The sequence below is a fragment of the Cervus elaphus genome, chromosome 11 (assembly GCF_910594005.1).
Source record: "Cervus elaphus chromosome 11, mCerEla1.1, whole genome shotgun sequence".
In the NCBI taxonomy this organism is placed as follows: domain Eukaryota; kingdom Metazoa; phylum Chordata; class Mammalia; order Artiodactyla; family Cervidae; genus Cervus; species Cervus elaphus.
The window spans coordinates 32,020,385-32,042,272 of NC_057825.1; the positions used below are offsets into that span (position 1 = coordinate 32,020,385).

General features: G+C 51.7%; 1 protein-coding gene and 1 long non-coding RNA gene across 12 annotated transcripts in view; one reads left to right on the plus strand and one right to left on the minus strand.

Moving 5' to 3' along the window:
- The first annotated feature begins 4,247 nt into the window (after positions 1-4,247).
- On the plus strand, positions 4,248-21,862 carry LOC122703232. 3 transcript variants are annotated; one of them, XR_006343425.1, is made up of 3 exons: positions 4,248-4,487; positions 19,793-19,979; positions 20,370-21,862. It is a non-coding gene; the product is annotated as an uncharacterized LOC122703232 (long non-coding RNA). The 3 variants fall into 3 exon arrangements; XR_006343424.1 differs by lacking the exon at positions 4,248-4,487 and adding an exon at positions 4,847-4,972; XR_006343426.1 differs by lacking the exon at positions 4,248-4,487 and adding an exon at positions 19,213-19,283.
- DTNB (dystrobrevin beta) overlaps positions 18,086-21,888 on the minus strand; it is a 233,908-nt gene continuing 230,105 nt past the window's right edge. For all 9 annotated transcript variants that reach the window (XM_043917363.1, XM_043917360.1, XM_043917362.1 and 6 more), the window contains 2 exons: positions 20,213-20,247; positions 18,086-18,403 (listed from right to left, as the gene is read on the minus strand). In XM_043917363.1, coding sequence (XP_043773298.1) covers positions 20,243-20,247 — 5 coding nt within the window. In that variant the 3' untranslated portion in view covers positions 18,086-18,403; positions 20,213-20,242. The remainder of the gene's footprint in view (positions 18,404-20,212; positions 20,248-21,888) is intronic.

Consider the following 21,888-nt stretch of genomic DNA (forward strand, 5'->3'; position numbering starts at 1 on the left):
GCTCTTAGAGTGGACAGGAGAGCGCTAGAGTGTGCAGGCGAGATGGAGGACACAGACTTTTATTTTATTATTATTATTTGTCCACACTGTGCAGCATGCAGGATCTTAGTTCCTCAACCAGGGATTGAACTTGTCCCTTCTACATTGGAAGCTTGGAATCTTAATTACTGGACCGTCAGGGAAGTCCCATCACAGACTTCTATAACTGAGTCTTAGATGCTTTTGCCCTGTTCTCTTCATGGCTTCCCTGGTGGCTCAGTTGGTAAAGAATCCGCCTGCGATGTGGGAGACCTGGATTTGATCCCTGGGTTGGGAAGATCCCCTGGAGAAGGGAAAGGTTACCCACTTCAGTATTCTGGCCTGGAGAATTCCGTGGACTGTATAGTCCACGGGGTGGCAAAGAGTCGGACACGACTGACTGACTTTCACTTTCTTTCTTCATTAGGACCAGCCCACACTCAAGGGGAGAGGATTATATAAGGATCTGCATACCAGGAAGCCGCACAGTTGGTAAAGAATCTGCCTGCAATGAAGGAGACCCAGTTCGATTCCTGGATCAGGAAGATCCTCTGGAGAAGGGAAAGGCAACCCACTCCAGTATTCTTGCCTGGAGAATCCCATGGACAGAGGAGCCTGGCAGGCTACCGTCCATGGGATCGCAAAGAGTCAGACATGACTTAGCGACTAAACCATACCAGGAAGCCAGCTGAGATGCAGCTTACTAGAGGAGCAAAGACAAACCTGAACCTCCCCCAGAGGGCCCTAACAGGACAGCATTAGAAGGGTGTGAGAGGCAGATGACAGAATGGAGCAAGACAGGTGGTGATGCCCAAACTCCAGCTGTTCCCAGCACTTCAGGAAGACATGGACAGACTAAGGAGTCCCACCCCTCTTTTCTACAGTGAGGCGCAGAAGGTCCCAGCTTGGTTCTTTCCGTGGGTCTGTTTCCTCCTCCCATCCCTTGCCCCACCCATAGCGGAGCAAGGGAAGCGGGAGCCTGGCTCACCGTCTGTATCCCACCAAGCAGCGCTCACCATGGAGGCAGTGGAGCACCCTCAGGGGGAGGGAGGACAGGACCTGACTCCAGAGCCCTTGCACTCCCCAAGACTGCCTCTTTCCCACCTGAATTCCTGTTCAGGCCCAGGGACAATAGAAATGACCGCCCCCACCCCCGCCCCCCTCATCTCACCAAGGATCCAGTAGGGGGCTGGGAGAGCAAAATCCCTTGTACTCTAAAAAAAGCAGCTCAGAGTACTTTTATTAGTTGCCTCCCCAGTTCTCTCTGTTTCTTGTCACCTAAGGGGAAAGAAGAATGAAGAAAATACCCTCAATAAGACATAATGTTTCAGATGGGCTTTTAGATCAAGCTCTCGTTGGATCCTAATGACAATTCCAGAGGCACTCAGGCCAGTGATTGTTATGCCACTTTTCAGGAGGAGACCACTGAGACCCTGAGAGGCATCTTGGCAACTCAGTGACCAAGTGGCCCCAGACCCAGACTCCCAGCTCCACTCTGAGTCCACATGGAGCTTCCCAGGGGAGCATGGCTTCTCCAAGTTCATGAAGAAGGCCGAAACAGTGGACACAGGGTCCTCACCTGCTGAGTGTGGGACTTAGAGCTCACAGCTCTGTTCTTGCTAGTCTTACCCTCCTCCCCCCTTGCAGTAGCCTCCCCCAATAGCATCCCAAGTTCTTGCATCCAGAATATTCAGAAAACCCACCTGCCCCCAGATGTCTTGAAATCTCTTTACTGGAGATCAAGCCTTTCCTTCTACAACTAATGAATTCTCAGGAGCAGAACATGACCTGTAGCCCGGGGGATACTGGAGTCCATGAACAGGGCAGGAGAGCAAGAAGAGGGAAAAAGAGGCTTGGGGTTGCCGGGGGAGAAACTGGGTCACGGGAGCCAGTTTTTGTGACCAACACTGGGGTTTGCATGTTTCCGGGGACAAGGGAATTAGGAGGAAATTGGAACAATGAGGGGAAATAAGAGGCGTTGGGTGTTAGGCCACACGGGAGAGGGAGAGAATATTTCTCAAGGGCGCCAGCACTGTTTGGCCCAATTCACCCCAACACAGGCTACTCTATTGTGACCTCAGACCTCCTTTCAAATTAGGAACAAGGAACATGAAGTGAATGACAATTATTTTAGTTCTGTGCCCTGACCCTGAGGGAGAGAGCAGGGCTGATGGCCGCCAAGTCAGGCCCATTCAGGGCCAGGGCAGCTGAAGACACGCTGGCTGTCCGACCTTGAGGTCTGAGTGTAACGCTGCAGTCTGGGCTCCTCCGGGGACGTCTAGGCCACCATCTGGAGAGGGACAGCCTCCACACCCCTGCCCCACTGACTGGGCACCAGCGAGAGGGCACCACCCCTTCTCTGGGTCCACTCTGCTTAATGGGGGTTGGGCCCCAAAGAGATGTTATTGAAGTATTTACAACCGCTATTGTGTCCCTTTTCTGAGCACTTTTCCTCATCACACCCATTCTCCTGGTCAAGTAGGGATAATTTACAACAGGAAGTAGCGGAAAGTTGTGGGGAAAACTCTCTTGAGTGAACAGGTTAACAGCTGTCGACCGCGCCTCAGCCTCTCCGCCCTCGATGACCCCCACAGCTGCCCCGTGAGCTGTCTGACTAGAGTTGGGCGGAGGCCTCATCTCTGCAGACCACGAAGACCCTGGCCAGCTCAGCGCGCTCCGCCTGGCAGATAGATCCGCCTCCCGGCAGGCGCCACATTTATCCGCCTCGACCTCCAGGTGGCGCTGGACTGGGGCGGAGCCTGCTGTCTGTCACCCATGTGGAGGGGCGGGGCTCTGTAGGTGCTGACTTCTGATTGGTTGGACTTGGTCTTGCTTTCTTTTCGTGTCCAGAGCAGGTCTTAGGGACAGCACCCATCAAAGACCCTGAACGAGGCAGGAGGAAGAGTGTGTGTGTGTGTGTGTGTGTGTGTGATATGTTTGGTTTTACAAAGCCCCTGAACTAGGCAGGAGGAAGAGTGTGTTTGTGTGTGTGTGTGTGGCTGATATGTTTGGTTTTACAGTTACCTGAGGGTGTGTGCATGTTTTTGTAATGTTATTTTTTCTTTGATTATCTGAGTTTCAATTTTTCATACCTTAATATGTTGCCCCATAAATTGACATGCCAGGAAAAATTCTTGGTCAGACCCACTTGTAATAAATATATCGTTATGAGGGAGCTAAGTTTAGGGTCTGCCACTCAGCCAAAACCCACTTCTTTTTTCATGTTTCCTTAATCTTTGTTGTATGTATATTACCAATTTAATTGTACTTGTGGGTATATTTTATTTGCACATCTGACAACTGTTTGTTAAGCTTCCACTTTCTGTCTGGTGTTGAGCAGGGTTTTTGCAGTCACTGGTGAACAAAACAGACCTGGGCCCTCCCTCAAGCAGCTCACAGACACAAATCAGTGATTACACACACATGTCAAATTGAAAAACTCCCTTGTGGCAATAAATGAGAAGTGGCTGGTGCTTGGGAGAGGAGCAGGAGTTTTGAGGAAGTGTAGTACTGAGTGTAGCGGCTACAGAGCCACTCCACCAGAGCACAGACTGAAGCGAAATTGGTCTCATTTCAGAAGACCTACTGGGCTCTCTTGTGAAGGTGGGGAAGCTGGGGCGGAGGAGAAGGAGTTCGGAGGTGGTTTGGGGGATATCCAGGGGCAGCCAAGATGGGCTACCTGGTCTTGTGGTTGGTCAGCGTGGAGGAAAACACTGAAAGTGTGTAATTTCCATAATATTGTCTTCTTGCTGCAAAATAGAAAGTCATCTTCTGGGACTGGATGTGATGGGGACACTGTAAACTTTGTCACTGGAGAAGATGGTCAGAGAAGGACTGGCAGAACAAATGGACAAGAAAAAACCACCAGGGTGTAAAACAAAGGCCTGGAGTCCAGGACCCAGGGGTGGCCTAAAGAGGCAAGAGTGGGGGGAGGGGGAAGTTGGCAGGAAGATGTTAATCTGAGGCTGGATTAGCTGCTGGGAGAGTCTGGTTCAGGGGGCTGGCCACAGTGGGACATAACCCAGAAAATCATAAGCGGCGAAGACAAGAGAGTCTGTTCTCAACTAGAGAGCTACCAGGGGAATTTCCTGCCAAGGGTAGTGTGTGTTTTCTCTTTGTTCACCTAAAAAGCAGGGGCAGAGACCTACACCCAGAAGAGCTCATGCATGACCTCCCCCCATGACTCACTCTGTAAACGTTCACCACACTTTTCCCCTTGAGCATTTACCACCTCCCGACCTCCCACAATTTCTCACTGTCTGTCTCCTGCCCTAAAATGTGAACTTCCCGAGGGCAGGCACCCTGTCTCTTTCTTTACTGTGTCCCCAGGGCCTGGAATATGTCTGGCAGGGAGTAGTTGCTCAACAGGTATCTGCTAAGTGAGTAAAAGAAGCAGACTCTTCTTGGTCTGCAGAGAACCCTCCCTCAGTCTCAGTGTAGCGGTGAGAGCCTGACACCTCTGGCGAAGGGTAAGTTGTTCCGAGAGGGCTCTGTCGTCCAGGGCAAACCAGCCTCTGGCCCCGAGAGAAGGGGCTGGGTAGGAACTTAGTGTTTCAAGGGCTTGAGAACACTGCATCACCCACGGAGCGACAGTTATTTCCCGGGGAGGGGTGTATTTGGTGGAGGGGGTGAGGTGGCCCTCCCCAGCCTGTCTTGGTCCTACCTTCGCACTCCCATATTAGCCCCCCACCCCTGAAAGTGGTTTTTTTTTTTTTTTTTTTCTGTGATGTGAAGACTACGGTGGGGGTAGAAGTTTGGCTCAGCATTCTGGACCCCTCTGACCTCTGAAGGTGGCCCTTCCCGCCTCTGTGCAGGGGAGATGAACCAGTGCTCCACGCCTAAACAGCTCTCACCAGCCCCAGGGAGACTCCCTAGGGTGACTGAGCCACAGGTGTGGGGCTCAGGCCCTGGCAGCCCTTGGTTCCTGCATTTCCATCACTGCAGCCACTCACTTGTGAGTCCAGGAGGGGCCTGGTTGGCGGTGGGGGTGTGGGGGGTTGTTCATGAACTTTTCCCTGAGGCTGAGGGACTTGAAGGGGCAGCACCTGCGGTGTCAGAGGAAGGAAGGAGAGTAACTGCTCTTGACTGTATGCTAAGTGCCAAACGCTCTTCCAAGGGCCTCCCGTTTCAATATAATCCTTATAAACAACCACACAGGTTAAAAGTATCTTCTCATTTTGTAGATGCAGAGAATAAGGAAGGCATGACCTGAAGTCACACTCTAGAAAGGAACAGCAAAGTGCAAATGATTTTAGGTTTTGCTTCAAAAATAGTTTGTAGTATGTGTTTTTTAAAAACAAAAATGCCAATGGAGTGGGCCAGGCATATTTAAGATCTTACAAGCATAGGAAACAGTAAGAGAACTCACTGGACATCCATCTAAAAGCAGCTTTCGACAGGCTGTGTGTGAGTCCATTTAAGGATTGAGCTCGTGTAATAAGAGAGGGTATGTTGTTTCTGTTATTTTATTTTTAGGTATGATTTTATTTACCTGTGATTGAACTCTTCTTCCTTCTGTGATTCCCTTAACACTTTTTTTTGGCCTTGTGTTTGGTAGTTAATAAGCATCACATTGGGCTTTCCAGATAGTGCTAGTGGTAAAGAACCTATCTGCCAATGCAGGAGACGTGAGAGATGTGGGTTCGACCCCTGGGTTAGGAAGATCCCCTGGAGGAGGGCACGGCAACCCACTCCAATATTCTTGCCTGGAGAATCCCATGGACAGAGGAGCCTGGCAGGCTACAGTCCACAAGGTTGCAGAGTCAGGCACAACTGAAGTGAATTAGCATGCATGCATGCAAGCATCACTTTGCATTACTGCAGTTTTTCCTTATAAATCCTCAGAGTCAGAGAAAGGCCCCCATGGGCTGCTGTTTGGGAATTGCTGCGAGGTGTGGGAGGTGAGCAGAGGGGTGGGGAGGGAGTTGTCTGGCTGGGGCTTCAGAGGATGCAGGAACCCGCCCTCGAGCAAGAAGAGCCCTGCCTGGCCCAGAGCAGCGCCCCAGGACACACAGGTGTGGCCATGAGAGAGGAGGGTATCTAAGTCTTCAGAGGGTCTTAAGCAGGCTTGTTGCCATGGGGGAATGGTGGGACCAGTACAGCCAGATATTCTAACTTTTCCAGAGAAGAGAAGCTGTAAATCTGGATTTTTCTATGAAATCTTCAGCTATTTCACCATTTGCAACCCACTAAATTGTTTTAAAAATACCTTGGGGGCCAAAGAAAATGACTTTAAGCCACCCTCTGTTAAACCCTCCAATTCAGTCCACAGAGTTCCTCTCTGGAGTCCAAATGATAAGGACTCGGCCCCTGGGGTGCTGTGTTCCTTAGAGCTCTCCTTCCCCAGAGGACAAAGCCAGCAGAGGAGACTGGGGCAGGAGCAAGTGCCGGGGTCCATGTGGGTCACCCGCTAACCCCCACCCCATGAGCTGTCAGCCTGCTGTGGGGTTAAGGAGCGAGTGTCGCCTTCCTAGCCTCTGATGCCCGTGTCCATTGGGGCCAGACACCCTTCCGGGCCGGCCAGCGTCTGTAGTGGGCGAGGATGAGGAACCAGGTGAAGTGGATGTCTTATCATTAGCCCTTCCCAATCCCCGGCCTGAAGAGGCAGAAACCATCCCAGGTTCGAGTCTAGTCTTGAGCACCCTGAGGCCAGGACACAGGTCCCAGCTGCCCTTTCTTCACCGCTCCCTCCCAACACCACATCATGGGAGAAACTGAAAGAGATCCCCCTCCCTCCCTGGAAGCCCTGTGGGCCCTTTGCATCTTGCTTTGCCCTTGTGATTTTTTCAGGTAAATCCGCAAACAGATGTATTTATTTGCTTTGTGTGTGTTGCAGGTTGAGTTGGTTTTGTTTTGACATGTTGGTTCAAAATAAGATCACCCCCTTGAAAAATCACCTTGCTAAAGCCATTGACTCCGCTTCGACTTGAGGGGTTTAATTGAAAACAGGCTAGGCACACTGACACCCCCAGACCTCCAGCCTGAAAGAGACCTCAGAAGAGGCACGTTGGCCCAGAGGAGGGTACGCGCCACTTCAAAAGCAAGGGCCAGCGAAGGAAAAGTTGTATTCCAGGAGGAAGGTTTTGCTTCAAAAGTAGTTTTTAGTATGTGGCTTTTTTAAACAAAGATGCTAATGGAGCAGACTAGGCACATGTAAGATCTTACAAGTGTAGGAAACAGTAAAAGAACTCACTGTAAAAGAACTATCTAAAAGCAGCCTTGGACAGGCCATGTGTGAACCAGTGAAGGAATGAGTTTGTATAATAAGAGACAATATGTTATTTCTGTTATTTCATATTTGGGTATCATTTTATTTACCTATGGTTGAACTCTTCTTCCTTCTCTGATTCCCTTAAGACTTTTCTGTATGGTGTTTGGTAATTAATAAGTATCACTTTGTATGATTGCCTTTTCCCCATGTATACCCTCCCATCTTCGTATATAACCCTTTTTTTTTTTAAACAATCTGACTTCATTTATTTTTTATTTTTTGGCCCTGCTACGCATAGCATGTGAGATCTTAGTTCCCCGACCAGATATAAAACCTGCACCCTTGCGTTGGAAGCGCGGTCTTAACCATTGGACTGCCAGGCAAGTCCCCTCAGCTGTAGCCTTTTGAGGGCAGAAACAACATTTTACATACATGACCAAGTGTAGATGACGAATTAGGAACTTTTTTTTTTTTTTTTGCCACATAGTGTGTGTGGCACGCAGGATCTTAGTTTCCCAACCAGGGATGGAACCCATGGAAGTGCAGAGTCCTAACCCCTGGATAGCCAGGGAATTCCTAGGAACTCTATTTTAATGTAAGATGTACCTATTTACTCATCTAACCTTGGAAGATTCTTAAAAGAAGCAGAGAGGAGGCCTGCTGATTATTTGCTAAGTCATGTCTCTTTTGCGACCCCATGAACCCATGCCCCTTGCATTGGCTCCTCTGTTCATGGGATTTTCCAGGCAAGAATATTGGAGTGGGTTGCCATTTCCTTCTCCAGGGGATCTTCCTAACCCAGGGATCGAACCCACATCTCCTGCATTACAGGCAAATTCTTTACCACTGAGCTACCAGGGAAGCCCAAGTTGGGGGCAGTGGCGGCGGCGGTGGGGGGGGGCGGGGGGTTGGAATCCACTCTATTTTGCCAGGTTAGTTCAGGTCAATCACTGGATGCCAGAGCTCCAGGCAGAATTTCCTCCGGGAGGGTGAATATCATTTGCCCTACATAGGGGATTCTATCTCTTGTGGTTGGGAGTCTGGTGATTAGATAGAAACCTCATTGTCCGCTAATGAGGATGCTTTGCGACATGGCTTAGGTAGGAAGGGTGAATGCTCAAGGATTCACCTAAGAACAGGATATAAAGTTAGGTGTGGAATGATTGGTATGTTCTCATGGAGAAGCATCCTTAAACTCCCCATCCTAACATCCAGGATGATCTAAAGAGCGGGACCAGTTCCCTTGGTGCATGTTAACAGAAGGAAGCCTGCATAGTGAGAAATGCAGTCACAGAAGCCTTTTGGTAGATATATTTAAAGCTCCAGGGGTGGTATGGCTCACAGGTTACCACATGACAGGGTTGGCCTTGGGAATATGGTTCCTGACATCATCTCTCTGAATTACTTTCTAGAATGAAGGTTACACAATGATAATGTTCTTCACCAGAATTTTTTAAAAATTAAGTGTAAAGTTTTTTTTAAAAAAGGCCTGGAAGGACCAGCACTTCCTCCAAGAGCTTCTCCATCACCTCCCTATGTGGTCCTGAACCGTTCAAGTTCCTTGACGTCAGTTTCCTGGGTCAAGACGATTTGTTCATGCTCTTCAACCCTCTGACTTGCTCTGACTGTGAATAGCAGTGCAACATCACAGTGTCTCTGTGGGGCTAACAATTAAGTTCCTGTTGATGGGGACTTCCTGGTGGTCTGGTGGTCAAGGTTCCGTGCTTCCAATGCAGCGGGCGTGGATTTGATCCCAAGTCAGGGAACTAAGATCCTCCATGCCATGCGGTTTGGCAAAAAAAAAAAGTTCCTGTTGAGGTCCCTCTCCATAGATGGGGTGGGTGGGGTGGGGTTCTGCCACTCAGGGCTCTTGCTGAAGCCCCCAGTAAGCCCCTCAGTGTAAGGCCTGGTCAGAGCTGAATCTGATAGGTGGACAGGGGACCTTCCAATCCTGTCCTGCAAGATCAGGGTGGAAACGGAGGAGCCCTGACCATTACTTGCAAACTGCAGAGTGGGCCTGGTGAAAGGCCACCAGGCTGAACCGGAGGCCAAGACTCCACCTCTTCCTTCCCTGCGTGCATGAGATGACACATGGAAAGCGCGCAGCCCAGCACCAGGCCCAGAACTCTGGCTCAATCAGTGCCTGTTAGCCAGCGAGGCAGAACATGGGCTTAGGAGGTGCCTCTGGAGACAGCCTGCCTGAGATCTAGTCCCTGCCACCTGCCACCCGAGTCCGTGGCAGAATGCCCCTCTTGTTCCAGCTGTCTCATCTGTGGACAGGGGATAGTGGAGCTGCCGTACCTTTTAGGGAAAGTCATCAGTCAGGTCATTGTGCCCAGAAAGGCATCTACCATTCTCTTCGTGCTGGATTTCGTCTCACAGAGCCTGCTTTTTGGGGAAAACAAACACAACTGTCCATGGCAGGTATAGGTTCTATTTGCATTGACTGAGAAGCCTAGGGGAAGGGTTAAGCCCAGAGGTGGGTGGCAGTAGGAATTAGAGGCACTATCTTGGTTAAGAATTTTTGTCTTAATTATCAGCAAATCTGGGCAATTATATCTCAACTGTGATTTTTGAAGCAGGCAAGTCAGGCTCTCCTTAAGGCAATTGACTCACCACACCCCTTCCTGGAGCTATCTCCCTCCTCCTCTCCCACACTTGGGATATTCTTCCTTTTCCTTGAAATTTTGCTGAAATTCTGCCATGTCAGCAGTGTGGTAGTATGGGAAGTGCAGTTACATCACAGTCAAGCAGAGGGCTGGAGGTGTCACTTCCCAGCTGTGTGATCTGGGCCATTACTTGGCCTCTCAGAACCATCCTCCTCTGAACTGATGAACTTACATCGCAGCTCTGTTGGGTGGGGACACTAAAGATCACGTGTGAACACACTTGGCACACAGCAAGCGCTTACTGTATGCTCCTTCCCTTCCTTTTAGAGCAAAGCCCTCTTGAAGAAGCCCACCTGGTCTCATCACCCAGGAGCATCATGTCCAGTAAGCTGGACATTCATGCACCTAACACAATAGCTACAGCCGATTATGTGTCTGTCTTATTTTCTCTGTTCTAGTATTTCCCTTCACTTATTCCCTCCTAGATGCCTTTAAGTTGCTCCATTGGTTGATTTCTCAAGGAAGCGTTCCATTTCCTTGGTTTGAACCTCTTCACAGGCCTGGACAGTGCTCTCCAGACATGGGGCCTGGGGCTGGCAGGCTGAGTTCCTCCAGGTTGTGCCTGTGTGTGCAGAGCCAAAAGGCCTTTGTGAGGGTAGCTCTGTGTGTACACAACACATCTAGACAGTGACCTTGTCCAGGGAGTTGTCTCCCTGGAAAGAATATGCAGGGGAAGAAAGACCCAATCTCCATCATAAAATGGGGGCAGGAAGAGACCAGTTAGCAGCTAGGTGAGGTGGGCCACAGGCAGGTCAGGGTCGGCCTTGGCAAACACAAATGTTAAACAAGAGCCTCTCCCAGCTCCACCCTGACATTAAACCCCATGGTTTGTAAAGTTTGGCTCCAGAGGCCTCCCAGTGACCCCAGGCTAACTTCCCTCCACTCTTCAGTGGTGGCTGAAGGCGGGGAGATAAGCGTCTCCTTGAACCAGACAACCCCTAGGGAAATTCCATAGCCCCCTCCTGAGGCTGCAGTGACTTGGGTCAGGGCTGGGATGTGAGGAGGAGGGAGGGGTGGGGAGATAAGGCCCCTGCAGCAGGGGCCGCCATAGGGGTAGAGGTCCCAAGAAAGGCATGGGCAGTTCCTTTCCCAGCCCAAGATGGGGTGGAAAGCCGGTAAGGATAATTAGGGCAAAATGTGGGGGCTAGTGAGGCTTCCCAGATGGAGCAGTGGGAAAGAATCTGCCCTGTCAATGAAGGAGACAGAAGAGCCGTGGGTTCAACCCCTGGGTCAGGAAAATCCCCTGGTAAGAAATGGTGACCCACTCCAGTATTCTTGCCTGGAAAGTTCCAAGGACAGAGGGGCCTGGTGGGCTGTGGTAACAGCAGGGCAAAGGAATGAGCTGACCTCTGCCTAGGACTCAGGGCAGGTGAATTACGCCGCCCCACCTCCTCCCAGCCTCTCCTTGGCCGATTCACCTCACCTCAGGTTCTGCCTCTCTCCGCATCTTGGACTGTCTTCCTCTTGCACTTTCCTCTCCCAGGTCACCCTGCTGTGCCCATACATCCCGTTCTCCCTTCCCCTCCTCTGATGGCAAGAGCCTGGCCCTGGGCTCCCAGGACAGGCTGGCCACAAAGGGTGACCCCAGGGTGGTTGCCAAGGCAATGAGGAAAGCAGGACAAACAGTGCCCACAGTCAAGGGAAGAGGGGCACCCAGGAGGATCCCAAGCCTGAGTCCTCCTTCCTCACCCTCAGCCTGACTCCCATTTGGGGGCCCTGGTCCAGGGGGAACCTCAGGCTGGCTGACTGACCCCCCACCAGACTCCCTCCCAAGCAGCATCTGTGCCCAGCTCCTGCCCTTCCCAGAGCTGCTCTTGCATCCTGGTCTCCCTAGCTCTGGGGCATGTTTCTTCCAGAAGACCTACCCCTTAAGGAGAGGCCTAGGAGGGCAGAGTTCCTCAGGTGGTTGATTGTTGTTGTTGTTTATTTGCTAAGTTATTGACCATAGCCTGCCAGGCTCCTCTGTCCATGGGATTTTCCAGGCAAGAAAACAGGAGTGGGTTGCCATTTCCTTCTCCAGGGGATCTTCCAGACTCAGGGATTGAACTCACATCTTCTGCTTCACAGGCAGATTCCTTACCACTGAGTCACCAGGGAAGTCCATTTCCATGGGGTTGATGAGGTGAACCAAAGCTACACTGCCTATTGCTCCCCAGTGGCGGTCAGGCTCTGTAGAGGAAGGAGGAGCCTGGAGGGGCCTGGACCCCCGGCCTAGGATTCCCAGGGAAGATTTCTAGAGGTTTTTAGATTCGGGACACAGACAATTCTTCTTCAGTGAGGGGCTGAGTGCCTGGTGGGCAAGGATGCCAACTCTGTGGGGAGGGAAAGAGACTAAAGTGATTAAGGCCTTCGGATCAGGCATGGGGCTGAAGGCATTACCCCTGAGCTGGGACCTGATTGAAAAGCCCAACATACGCAAGTGATCTTGAGGCCTGCTGTGTAGATGCTCTCCCAGCCCCAAGTCAGGTGCCGAGTTGAAGGCTCTACTCTCAGAGAAAACAGCAGCACTTGACACCGAAACTTTGCAAGTCAGGTTGCAAAGGCGAAGGAGTGTGTGTGCGTGTCCTGAGGTTTCTGTGCGCTTCCACTAAAGCTGGGTGAAGTGTGTCTGAGGACACCTGCTGGGACTGCAGAGGATTCCGGTTATAACTCATTGTGAATGAACTCATTCGTTGGGAGTATGCCTGGACCCCTGGGGCTATAAAATACACATTAGTTATGACCCTTAGCTTCTGGGTCTTTTTCCAATGTCCTCTCCCCGTCACAGGTCCAGAGATCCACAATTCTAGGTGACCATTTCCCTTCCTCCTGGCAACAGCCTCAGGCAGCACCCACCATCCTGAAGCTGACGGGCTTCAGAGGGCAATGTAATCACTCCAGGCTCACTTCCCTACTCCCCTACTCATAACCCTAGTTATGACCTCAGACCAGGCTTCAACCTTAACGTCTAAGGTCCTGCATTCAGTGAGGGCTGAAGACCTGAGGAGGGCATCTGGTGCCCAGTACAGAGTGCTCATCAAGTATCTTCTCGAATGAATGACAGTCCCATGCTAGGCTACATGTTCCTTCTTAATCTCTACCTTTAGCAGTGCTAGGCTCTGCTTAGAGCATGGTCTCAGAAATTCAAGCGTGGCTTTCTGGACTCTGCCTCTTCAAAGGATGCCCACCCCCACCCCAGTAAGTCCCAGTTTTCCTCATGGTCTTCCTTAGGGATTCTACATTTTATAAATGGAAGCAGTCACACCCACCCAAACCTTCACAGAGCTGGGACACTAACTGTTGTTAGTTGCTCAGTCATGTTTGACTCTTTGTGACCCCATGGACTGCAGCACGCCAGGCTTCCCTATCCTTCACCATCTCCTGGAGTTTGCTCAAACTCATCTTCATTGAGTTGGTGATGCCATCCAACCAACTCATCCTCTGTCGTCCCCTTCTCCTCCTGCCTTCAATCTTTCCCAGCATCAGGGTTTTCTCCAGTGAGTCGGCTCTTTACATCCAATGGTCAAAAATATTGGAGCTTCGGCATCAGTCCTTCCAGTGAATATTCAGGGAATTAACAGTGCTTTCTAAAACTGGGAAACTGATTTGATGTCCATCTTTTCACATCAGGCTCTACCAAAACTGTCCTGCCATGGGGCAGGTGGCGGGGGAGATGACGCCAGAGTATCCTCCACCTGTTTGCCAACACGGTCAGTGGAACAATCACCAAGCCCACCACCTAGAGACCTCATTTCCCAGGCAAGGCTAAGTGTGCAGAGAAGATGTCAGAATCCTTGACACTTATTAGTACTATTTCTAACTGGGAAGAGGGCCTGCAATCTCTATCAGTTTCTCTCCTGATCTTACTCAGTTGTGTCTGACTCTTTGCAACCCTATGGACTGTAGCCCACCAGGCTCCTCTGTTCATGTGATATCCCATGCAAGGATACTGGAGTGGGTTGCCATTTCCTATACCAGGGGATCTTCCCAACCCAGGGATTGAACTCTGCGTCTCCTGCATTGGCAGGTAGATTCTTTCCCAATTCATCACCTGGGAAGCCCCGTCAGGTTATCTACTCATCATTTTCTCGCTTACAACAATACCCATGAGAATAGGAGTTTCACATAGGCTGAAGGTAAGTAGTCCAGCTGGGGCCTGAATATCATTTAGTGGAGAATACAGTATTTACATTCTAGGGAAGGGAATTAGAAGATGATTGCTTCTTGCCAGGAAAGTTATGACAAACCTAGACAGTGTGTTAAAACACAAAGACATCACTTTCCTGACAAAGGTAATATAGTCAAGGCTATGGTAGTTATGTACGGTTGTGAGAGCTGAACCATAAAAAAGGGAAGAGCACCACAGAATTGATGCTTTTAACTGTGGTGCTGGAGAAGACTCTTGAGAGTTCCTGGACAGCAAGGAGATCAAACCGGTCAATCTTAAAGGAAATCAACCCTGAATACTCACTGGAAGGACTGATACTGAAGCTCCAATACTTTGGCCACCTGATGCAAAGAGCTGACTCATTGGAAAAGATCCTGACACTGGGAAAGACTGAAGGCAGAAGGAGAAGAGTGTAACAGAGGATGAGATGGTTGGATAGCATCACTGATGCAATGGACATGAACTTGAGCAAACTCTGGGAGATGGCGAAGGACAGGGAAACCTGATGTGCTTCAGTCCATGGGGTTGTGAAGAGTTGGACATGACGACCAAACATCATTCTGGAGAAGGCATCTTGGTGTAAAAACTCCAATGGTGGGGGCTCAGTGCCAGCAACAGCCTTTCTTCCCTCTTCCCTCTCCCTCCTGAGCCAGGTAGGTCATTGGTCGCCCAGACACTGAGAATGTAGACCATGTAGGACTCACTCAGTCACCAGGCATCTGTGAGGTTGGTCTGCAAGTTCAAGGCTTCACCTATGACGCTGCCCCACCCCCACTCATAGGGGAAGGTCTTTGTTTATGGAGTGGTGGGGAACAAGAAACAGCCTAGGATCACCAGTCCTTCTGGTATCCTGGCCAAGAAATGTGATAGCAGAGCCCTCCCAGAAGGGAAGTCTCTGTTTCTCTAGAATAGACAACTGACGCTGTCCCTTCTCCACCTGACTGGCCATGGTTTCTTGCTCTGATATGAATGCTTTTCTCCTCCTAGTATGGTGCTCCTCACGTTGTGGTTGGACCTACAACACCATCACCACCACCATCACTCAGGAGCTTGTCAGAAATGCAGGTTCTCTGGCTCTTCCCCAGGTACTCTGGGGGTGGGACCCAGCTCTCCATATTTTAATAAGCCCTTGGGGATACTAAGTTTGAGGGCCACCGGCATTGTCTCTTATACCTAAAACCCCTCAGTAAGAGACTCATTTGGTTTTCTGATCCACACGTGGAGGACCACACGTGGAGGTCTAGTTGCATGCAGCTTGCAGTGATGGAATGTCTGCCCAAGGAAGGTGGGCTAACCACGTCCCCGCTCCACCTGCAGCAGTCACCTGACCCCTGACAGAGGTGGTCAGGAAAGGCTAGGTTTGGAATTTACTGCACGGCTCCTCACAAACCGTTGTCTTCCAGAAGGTGCAGCAGGAATTCAGATGGCTCTGGGCATTACCATAGCAACTGTACCTTTCTGAAGCTGTCATGGACTACAGGAGCAGGGCGTAAGCAATGCAGAAGAGGGGGAGTCTGCTGGTGGAAGAAACACACCCAGCAGTGGAGAGGGCTGTGACAATAAATGGAACCTCAGCATGGGTGGGATTTATGAACCCGAACCTGGTGGGGTCTTGACTTCCTTGAGACCCAGGATGCTTCTGGCACCTCTCCAGGGGTCTTCCTAGCTACAGATCAGCACCAGCCCAAGGGGCCCACAATGCTGACAGTATACGCCAGTTCTCTCAAAAGGTCATTTTTGTGTGTACTTAGTTGCTCAGTCGTGTCTGACTCTTTGCAACCCCATGGACTATAGCCCGCCAGGCTCCTCTGTCCTTGGGATTCTCCAGGCAAGAACAGTGGAGTGGGGAGCCATTTCCTTTGTCCAGGGGCTCTTCCCAACCCAGGGATCAAACCCTGGTCTCCTGCATTGCAGGCACATTCTTTACTGAGTGCCTGAGTCTGAGTGCACATTCTTTACTGAGTCTGAGCCACCAGGGGAGCAGGTTAAAGCAGGCTGGCTCCTAAACCGTCATGGAGAAATGAAGAAGGAAGTGCCCACTACAGGACGTATCCTGTTACAGGTCAGTGTTAAGGACAGGGACCCAGCTTCAAGCTTCTGGTAGGGGTCTGCATTCAAAAGCAGATGCCAAGCAGCCAGAAGGCGCGGCAGGGGCCTTAGATAATGGTAAGATATTCCAGTTGGAAAAGAATTTATATGAAAATGGACCACCCAGACACATGAGTAGTGCCTGTGGCTCTTTCCTGTCCACTTAGCATCTTCTGGGTGCTGGTAAAGTGGGAGGTTGGAAGTTTGGAGCCTTTCCTGTGCTTGAAGACTCTGACTATACTCTTTGGCAGAGGCCAAGCAGAGAGTGAGAGACAGCTGGAAGGTGGTCAGGCCTGCGGGGGCCCAGGAGACACTGCTATTCACACCTGCACCTCAGACGGCCCAAGCCCTTGGCTGTTTTGAAGCCACTGGTGCTTTTAATCTGTTCCTTTGAGTATTTTCACTCTTTAAGAAGCAAGCAGTCCACATAAGGAATCAGGAGGTGGGATCTTGCCTGTCCTCAGGGGCAGGGTACTAGGTGTGGGAAGTCAGGATTGTGGAGGCACCACAGAACCACCCAACGGTGTCCTGGGAGGCCCCCGCCTACCTAGACCTTCCACACCTATCTCACTGACTGTCCCCCAGGACATTCCATTTGGTCTCTCTCCCCATTCTCTCTCTGGCCCTCCAGGGAAGCTGGGACCCTTCCCCCCCACCCCCATATCTCCTGCATCACTGCACCCTGACACAGATGTTCCTTCAGGAGAGCTGCCTTGGCATCCCTGGGGCCTCAGCTCACTGCTCCTCACACTCTGGACTCCGCAGTGCATGGGAACTGCTGCGGGGTGGGGGTGGGCGGCCGCAGGTTCTCCCCCAGGCACGGGGATTTCTCCCGAGGCTCCCAGAGGCGTGCGTTCTTTTTCACACCAACTCTGGCTCCCATTTTCCCTGCTGCTCTGGCACATCTGGAGTGTTCCCAGCTGCTGGGCAAGGTGCTCCCACGCGAGCCTCGACCTCCTTCAGGAGTGGGAGTCACGAAGGGAGAAGGGAGGGAGTGCTGCAGAGCGCCCCATCCCTGCTCCTTCACCCCGACTGCTATCTCACGAGGCTCCCAGGTGACTGATCGCGGCCGTGGGTGAGCCCACGAAGGGCTCGGCGCAGCCCTCCTCCCTCCGACAGAGGGCCGGGGTCTGCAGCGTGCGTGCGTGTTGGGGGTGGGGGGAGGCGAGAGTCGGCAGTGGGGCCTCTCGCTTCATTCCAGTCACTGCCCTTTATAAATATTTATAGCACTTCTGCTACTAAAAATAACATCCTGGAGCCCAGGGAGGAGGGGGGAAAAATAAATGAAAATCACCGGAATCGGGATTGATTAGCCAGTGTGCGGGAGCGGGATGGCATCGGGAGAGGCGAAGAGGCAGCACGAGCGAGGCCCCCGCCCCGGACGGCGCTCCCTCTGGCGGTCACCGGTCAGCGCGTCCCGCCTGGTCGCCCCGGCTCCGCGACACCCGCTCGCCTGCTCTCCTGCAGCGGCCAGAGGAGGTGGAGAACGAGGAGGAGAAAGGACCAGGTGGAGAAAGAGGAGGAGGACTCGTCGGGGCTGCAGGGGCAGAACTCGCTCGCTCTCTGCTCCCGCTTACCGCCCGGGGCTGCAGCGCAGCGGCGTCGAATCGGGCGGAAGTGTAAGCAGCGAGAGAGAAAGGAAGGAGGCTATTTTTAGCCCTGTGGCCAGGGGTGTGAATGTCTGTAGAACCGAGCAGAGCCTGAAGCTGTCTTTGCACGACAGAGAGAAGAAAACCTGTTGGTTTTTAAAGGTCAAAGGTCGGGAGGAAACTCGTGCCCCCATTCCGGGGAGCAGCCCGCGTGCTGGCGGGATGCCAGCAAGAACTCCATCAGCTCGCTCTCTCTCACACACACACAGATTGGTGCTGTTTCTCTTTTCAACCTCCAGTAAATTCCAGCAAGAACTCCATCAGCTCTCTCTTTCACACACACACACAAACATACACGAGATTTGTGCTGTTTCTTTTCTCTTTTCAACCTCCAGTAAATTCCCGTTGCAGAGATGAGACCATGCCCGGAGGAGAGTGATGAAGATGCTAGTTCATGCAGGACTGTGCGAGGGTGGGGTGGGGGGTGCGCCCGAGGCGGCACCGGAGGTCCCTCCCACTTCCCACCGGCCTGGGCTCCCCTCTCCCTGGCAAGTGGTAACGTCTGGCAGCCTGCAAGCCTGGTCCAGGTGTGCAGCGGAAAGATGGACAGGAATGCGCCTCTGGGAGAACACCTCGCCTTCTTTGAGTCGGTCGGTGCCAGCTCGCTCCACGTCCCCTGTGCCTGTGCGGGACAGACGCACGGTCACTCCCGGGGCCTGGTGCAGGGTCTCAAGGCAAAGGCGGCTAACATCCGCCAGGACCGGCCAATGCACGGGGATGGCGCTGACCGGCCGCTTACCTTGTCAACTCAGGACACTCGAAGAGGGACAGAACTCACACACCCCTTTTAGGGAAGCGGGTGTTCTCTTTCTGGGGGTATCTTGGGTCTTTGGAGTCCTTGCTTAGGTCACAGGGTCAGGAAATGTTTCCAGGAAAGAAAGAACTGTGTTTGCAATGCAAGGCTTGGAACGTGGTGGTTTCATGGGGTGAAGAATTGTGATTGAAGGGAAGGGTAAAGAGGTTGGTGATATGCTGAGAAGCCCTGGATAGAAGGGGAGAAAGCCTCAGCCTCACACATAAAGTGAGCAGAACTTGAGTCCACCTGAGCGTTTAGGCTTTTCCTTAACTTTCCGAAACTCTCCCCGATTCAAGAGTTTCTCACAACACCCCCCTCCCAGGGTCAGAGGACAGCACTAGTAGCAGAGGAGTCAGGGCTGGCACCAAGCTCCTGGGTAGCGGCCTTAAGTTTCCTCTTGTGTGCAAAAGGGGTGGGCCAGCTGGTGGACACGCCTTTCCTCGTCTCCCAGCTCCTGTGTGCCCTGGGGAGAGGGGCCCTGGCAGGCTCCCCAAGGGCAAGTCAGCTCCTGACTGCCTCATAGCTGCGGCAGCTACCGCCTGCTTCAGGAAGGGCCTTGCCCGCATGCGCGGTGAGCTCAGGGACAAGCCTGCCCAGCCTGGGAGGCGCTGTGATTTCCAGGGCGGCTAGAGAATTTCCACAGCTCAGCCACTGCCCGTCTTCAGCTTGCACGGTCCCTGAGCCGGGGAAGACTCAGAGAAAGCAGGTCCGGGAGGGCAAGCAGGACAGAACCCAGGGTCTGGTGCAGATGGGGAAAAGCGGGGCTGTCAGGGAAAGGCCTGGAAGCTGCCTCATGACAAGAATGCTCAGGAGGGCCTGGGAAAGGTCCTTTTCTGGACTGTGGGCTGCAGCCCTGGCTTTTCTGTCTGGAAGATCTGTAACCGAGGAAGATGGCCTAACTTTTAAACACATGAGGTGGGGGGAGGGGAGGGAAGCAAAGACTGAAAAAATAAAGAGGAATCTCAAGGCTGCACCAAAGGCATCTATCCTTGAAAGAACTCTTCTCTTGAACAGATTGGTTATCCAAGTATTTTTGTTCCTTCCTTTTAGCTCTCAGTGCAGACCTAGAAGCCTCAATACCTTGGAACTGGAGCTAGATAAGAGTTAAGGTCCTAAGATGGAAAAACGTGAAAGGCTAACTCTCAAGGCAATGGGTGTTTGCCTGTGAGGAAATCTGAACTTTTATTAATTTTTTTTTTTTTTTTTTTTTTTAAGGAAGTGAGAAGGTGCAGCTTGGCCGGGCACCATGGGAAACGACTTTATGGAGTTACCAGTGTGACCCTGCACCGGCGGTGGTTTGGACATCTGGAGAGAAATGACAGAGGCTGAGGGGAAATCAGGAGCAAGAAGGAAAGAGAGGCAGCCCGGGGAAGTGACTTTTGCCACCTGCATCCCAACACAGGTGACACCTGCCTGAAGCCCAGGCTCAGAGCACTGCAGGATGGGCCAGGGTCTGCAAATGGGGCCGAGCAGGTGTGCTGGTGTAGTTGCACAAAGAGAGGAGGTGCAGCAGGGCTTGTGAAGGAAACTTCAACTTGCATCACGCGTGTCGGGGCAGCTCTGGCTTGGGAACTGTGATAGAGGAGAGGGAGAAGGGAGGGGGCCGTGGGGGAGGGCAGGGAACACTGTACTCACCCGCGCTTCCTCTCTGGCCGGGCTCCTCCGCTAACCTGTGCAGCACAGACACAAACGACAGACGGAGGTCACAGTCGGGGTCTCCTTGCCACCCGGGGGTTCTCCTGGGGCCTCCCCGACTCATGGGCTCCTCGACTTGCTCTTTGTCTCCTCTTAGATCAACTTTTTCCAACCCGGTTTGAAAACAAGGGGGAAGTCACATGACCTACAACCAGCAACTACGACTGACCCAATGCAGCCATGGATACACATGCCTCTCAGGAGGAAGATAAATCATATGAAAGTGGAAAGGAATCCACCTTAAACCCAGGGAGCAGTTACATCAGAGGACACAGCCCATGTGGTCCTGAAAGTGAACAAGGTGAAGATGGCTTAAATGTTGAAAAGAGCAGCATTTCCTTCCTGCAGACGCATCTTCCAGGGACTCTAAATCAGACTCCTGCTCACCCTGAAATCTTGAACCATCGCCTGGACTGTCAAAAGCCTGTATCTGTTCTTACCAAGGACCACTGCTGTCAGTCTCCCAGACACGTACCAGTATTAAGCATGCAAACTGGATTTATAGCTCCCAATACCATGATGGCAGGTGCTGGGAGAGGTGATTCTGAAGGACACAGGGGCATAAAATGAGGCTGTGGAGTAGCAGAGATGAATTGAGGGCTCTGAAGTAACATGGGGAAGTTATGCTAGCCTATGTTTCATCTGTATGCTCTTGGTTACAAGGACTGACCACCCAAAGTGAGGGGAGGGCACTCCTACAGTGGAGCAGAATCGTTCCCCAGGATGCACCCGGACAGGGAGCCAGGGTGGGCAGGGAGACGCCAGGGTGAATGTGGCTGGGAAGTTGGGCTGGGTCAGGAGTTCTTCAAAAGTGGCCATTTGGCTCTCATGGTTTCCACTGAGCAGACTATACCTCATGGGGTGCTGACCTGGTTGTGTTTATATTATGCCAGCATGATTTCAACCCCGAAGAAGCCAATCTTTCTCTGTTTCTGGTTGATAGTTATTGCTCTCTAATGCCTAGGTGACAGTAGTTACTGCCACCTCAGTTTACAGTATTAAAATCTCACACGTAGATCACAGTGGAGAAACAGAAGTTTCATCCATAAAAACACTTGGTTGAGAACTACACCTACATAACAGCCACATGTTAGCTACAGGGTCATATCCTGGGACCCATACAGTATTGACAGCCAAATATCCTTTTTAAACCCTACCCATCTCTCACCTCAACTCTTAACACTCTGCCCCTTGGGAATGGCACCTAAAAAACCCACAGAAATGGAAATTCAGGCATTCTCACAACAAGCTTTCACATAGACATACCAAGCAAGAGGGACAGAGAGATGTTGACTGGGCAACACAGGTGCAAAGACAGAGGGTCCCTGAAGCCAGCAGGTACCAGACAAGGGAAATCATACCCAGTCCCTGTGTGAGACACAGCCTCTGTCCAGACTTGAATCAGGCCTAAGGCTAGAGTCTGTGGGCAGGGAAAGGCCCAAGCGATCAGGGCAGTCTTCTGTGTGCTTTGGGGGAGCAAGGGAGACTGAGGAGAGGCCCTGGGAAAAACTATTGGGGAAGGGAGGGTATAAGGGGAGAGAGGCCAAAGAAGCAGCTGTTATGTCTTCAGCCAAGAACATTCCACATGAAAGCCGGGATCTGGCCGGATTGTGTGT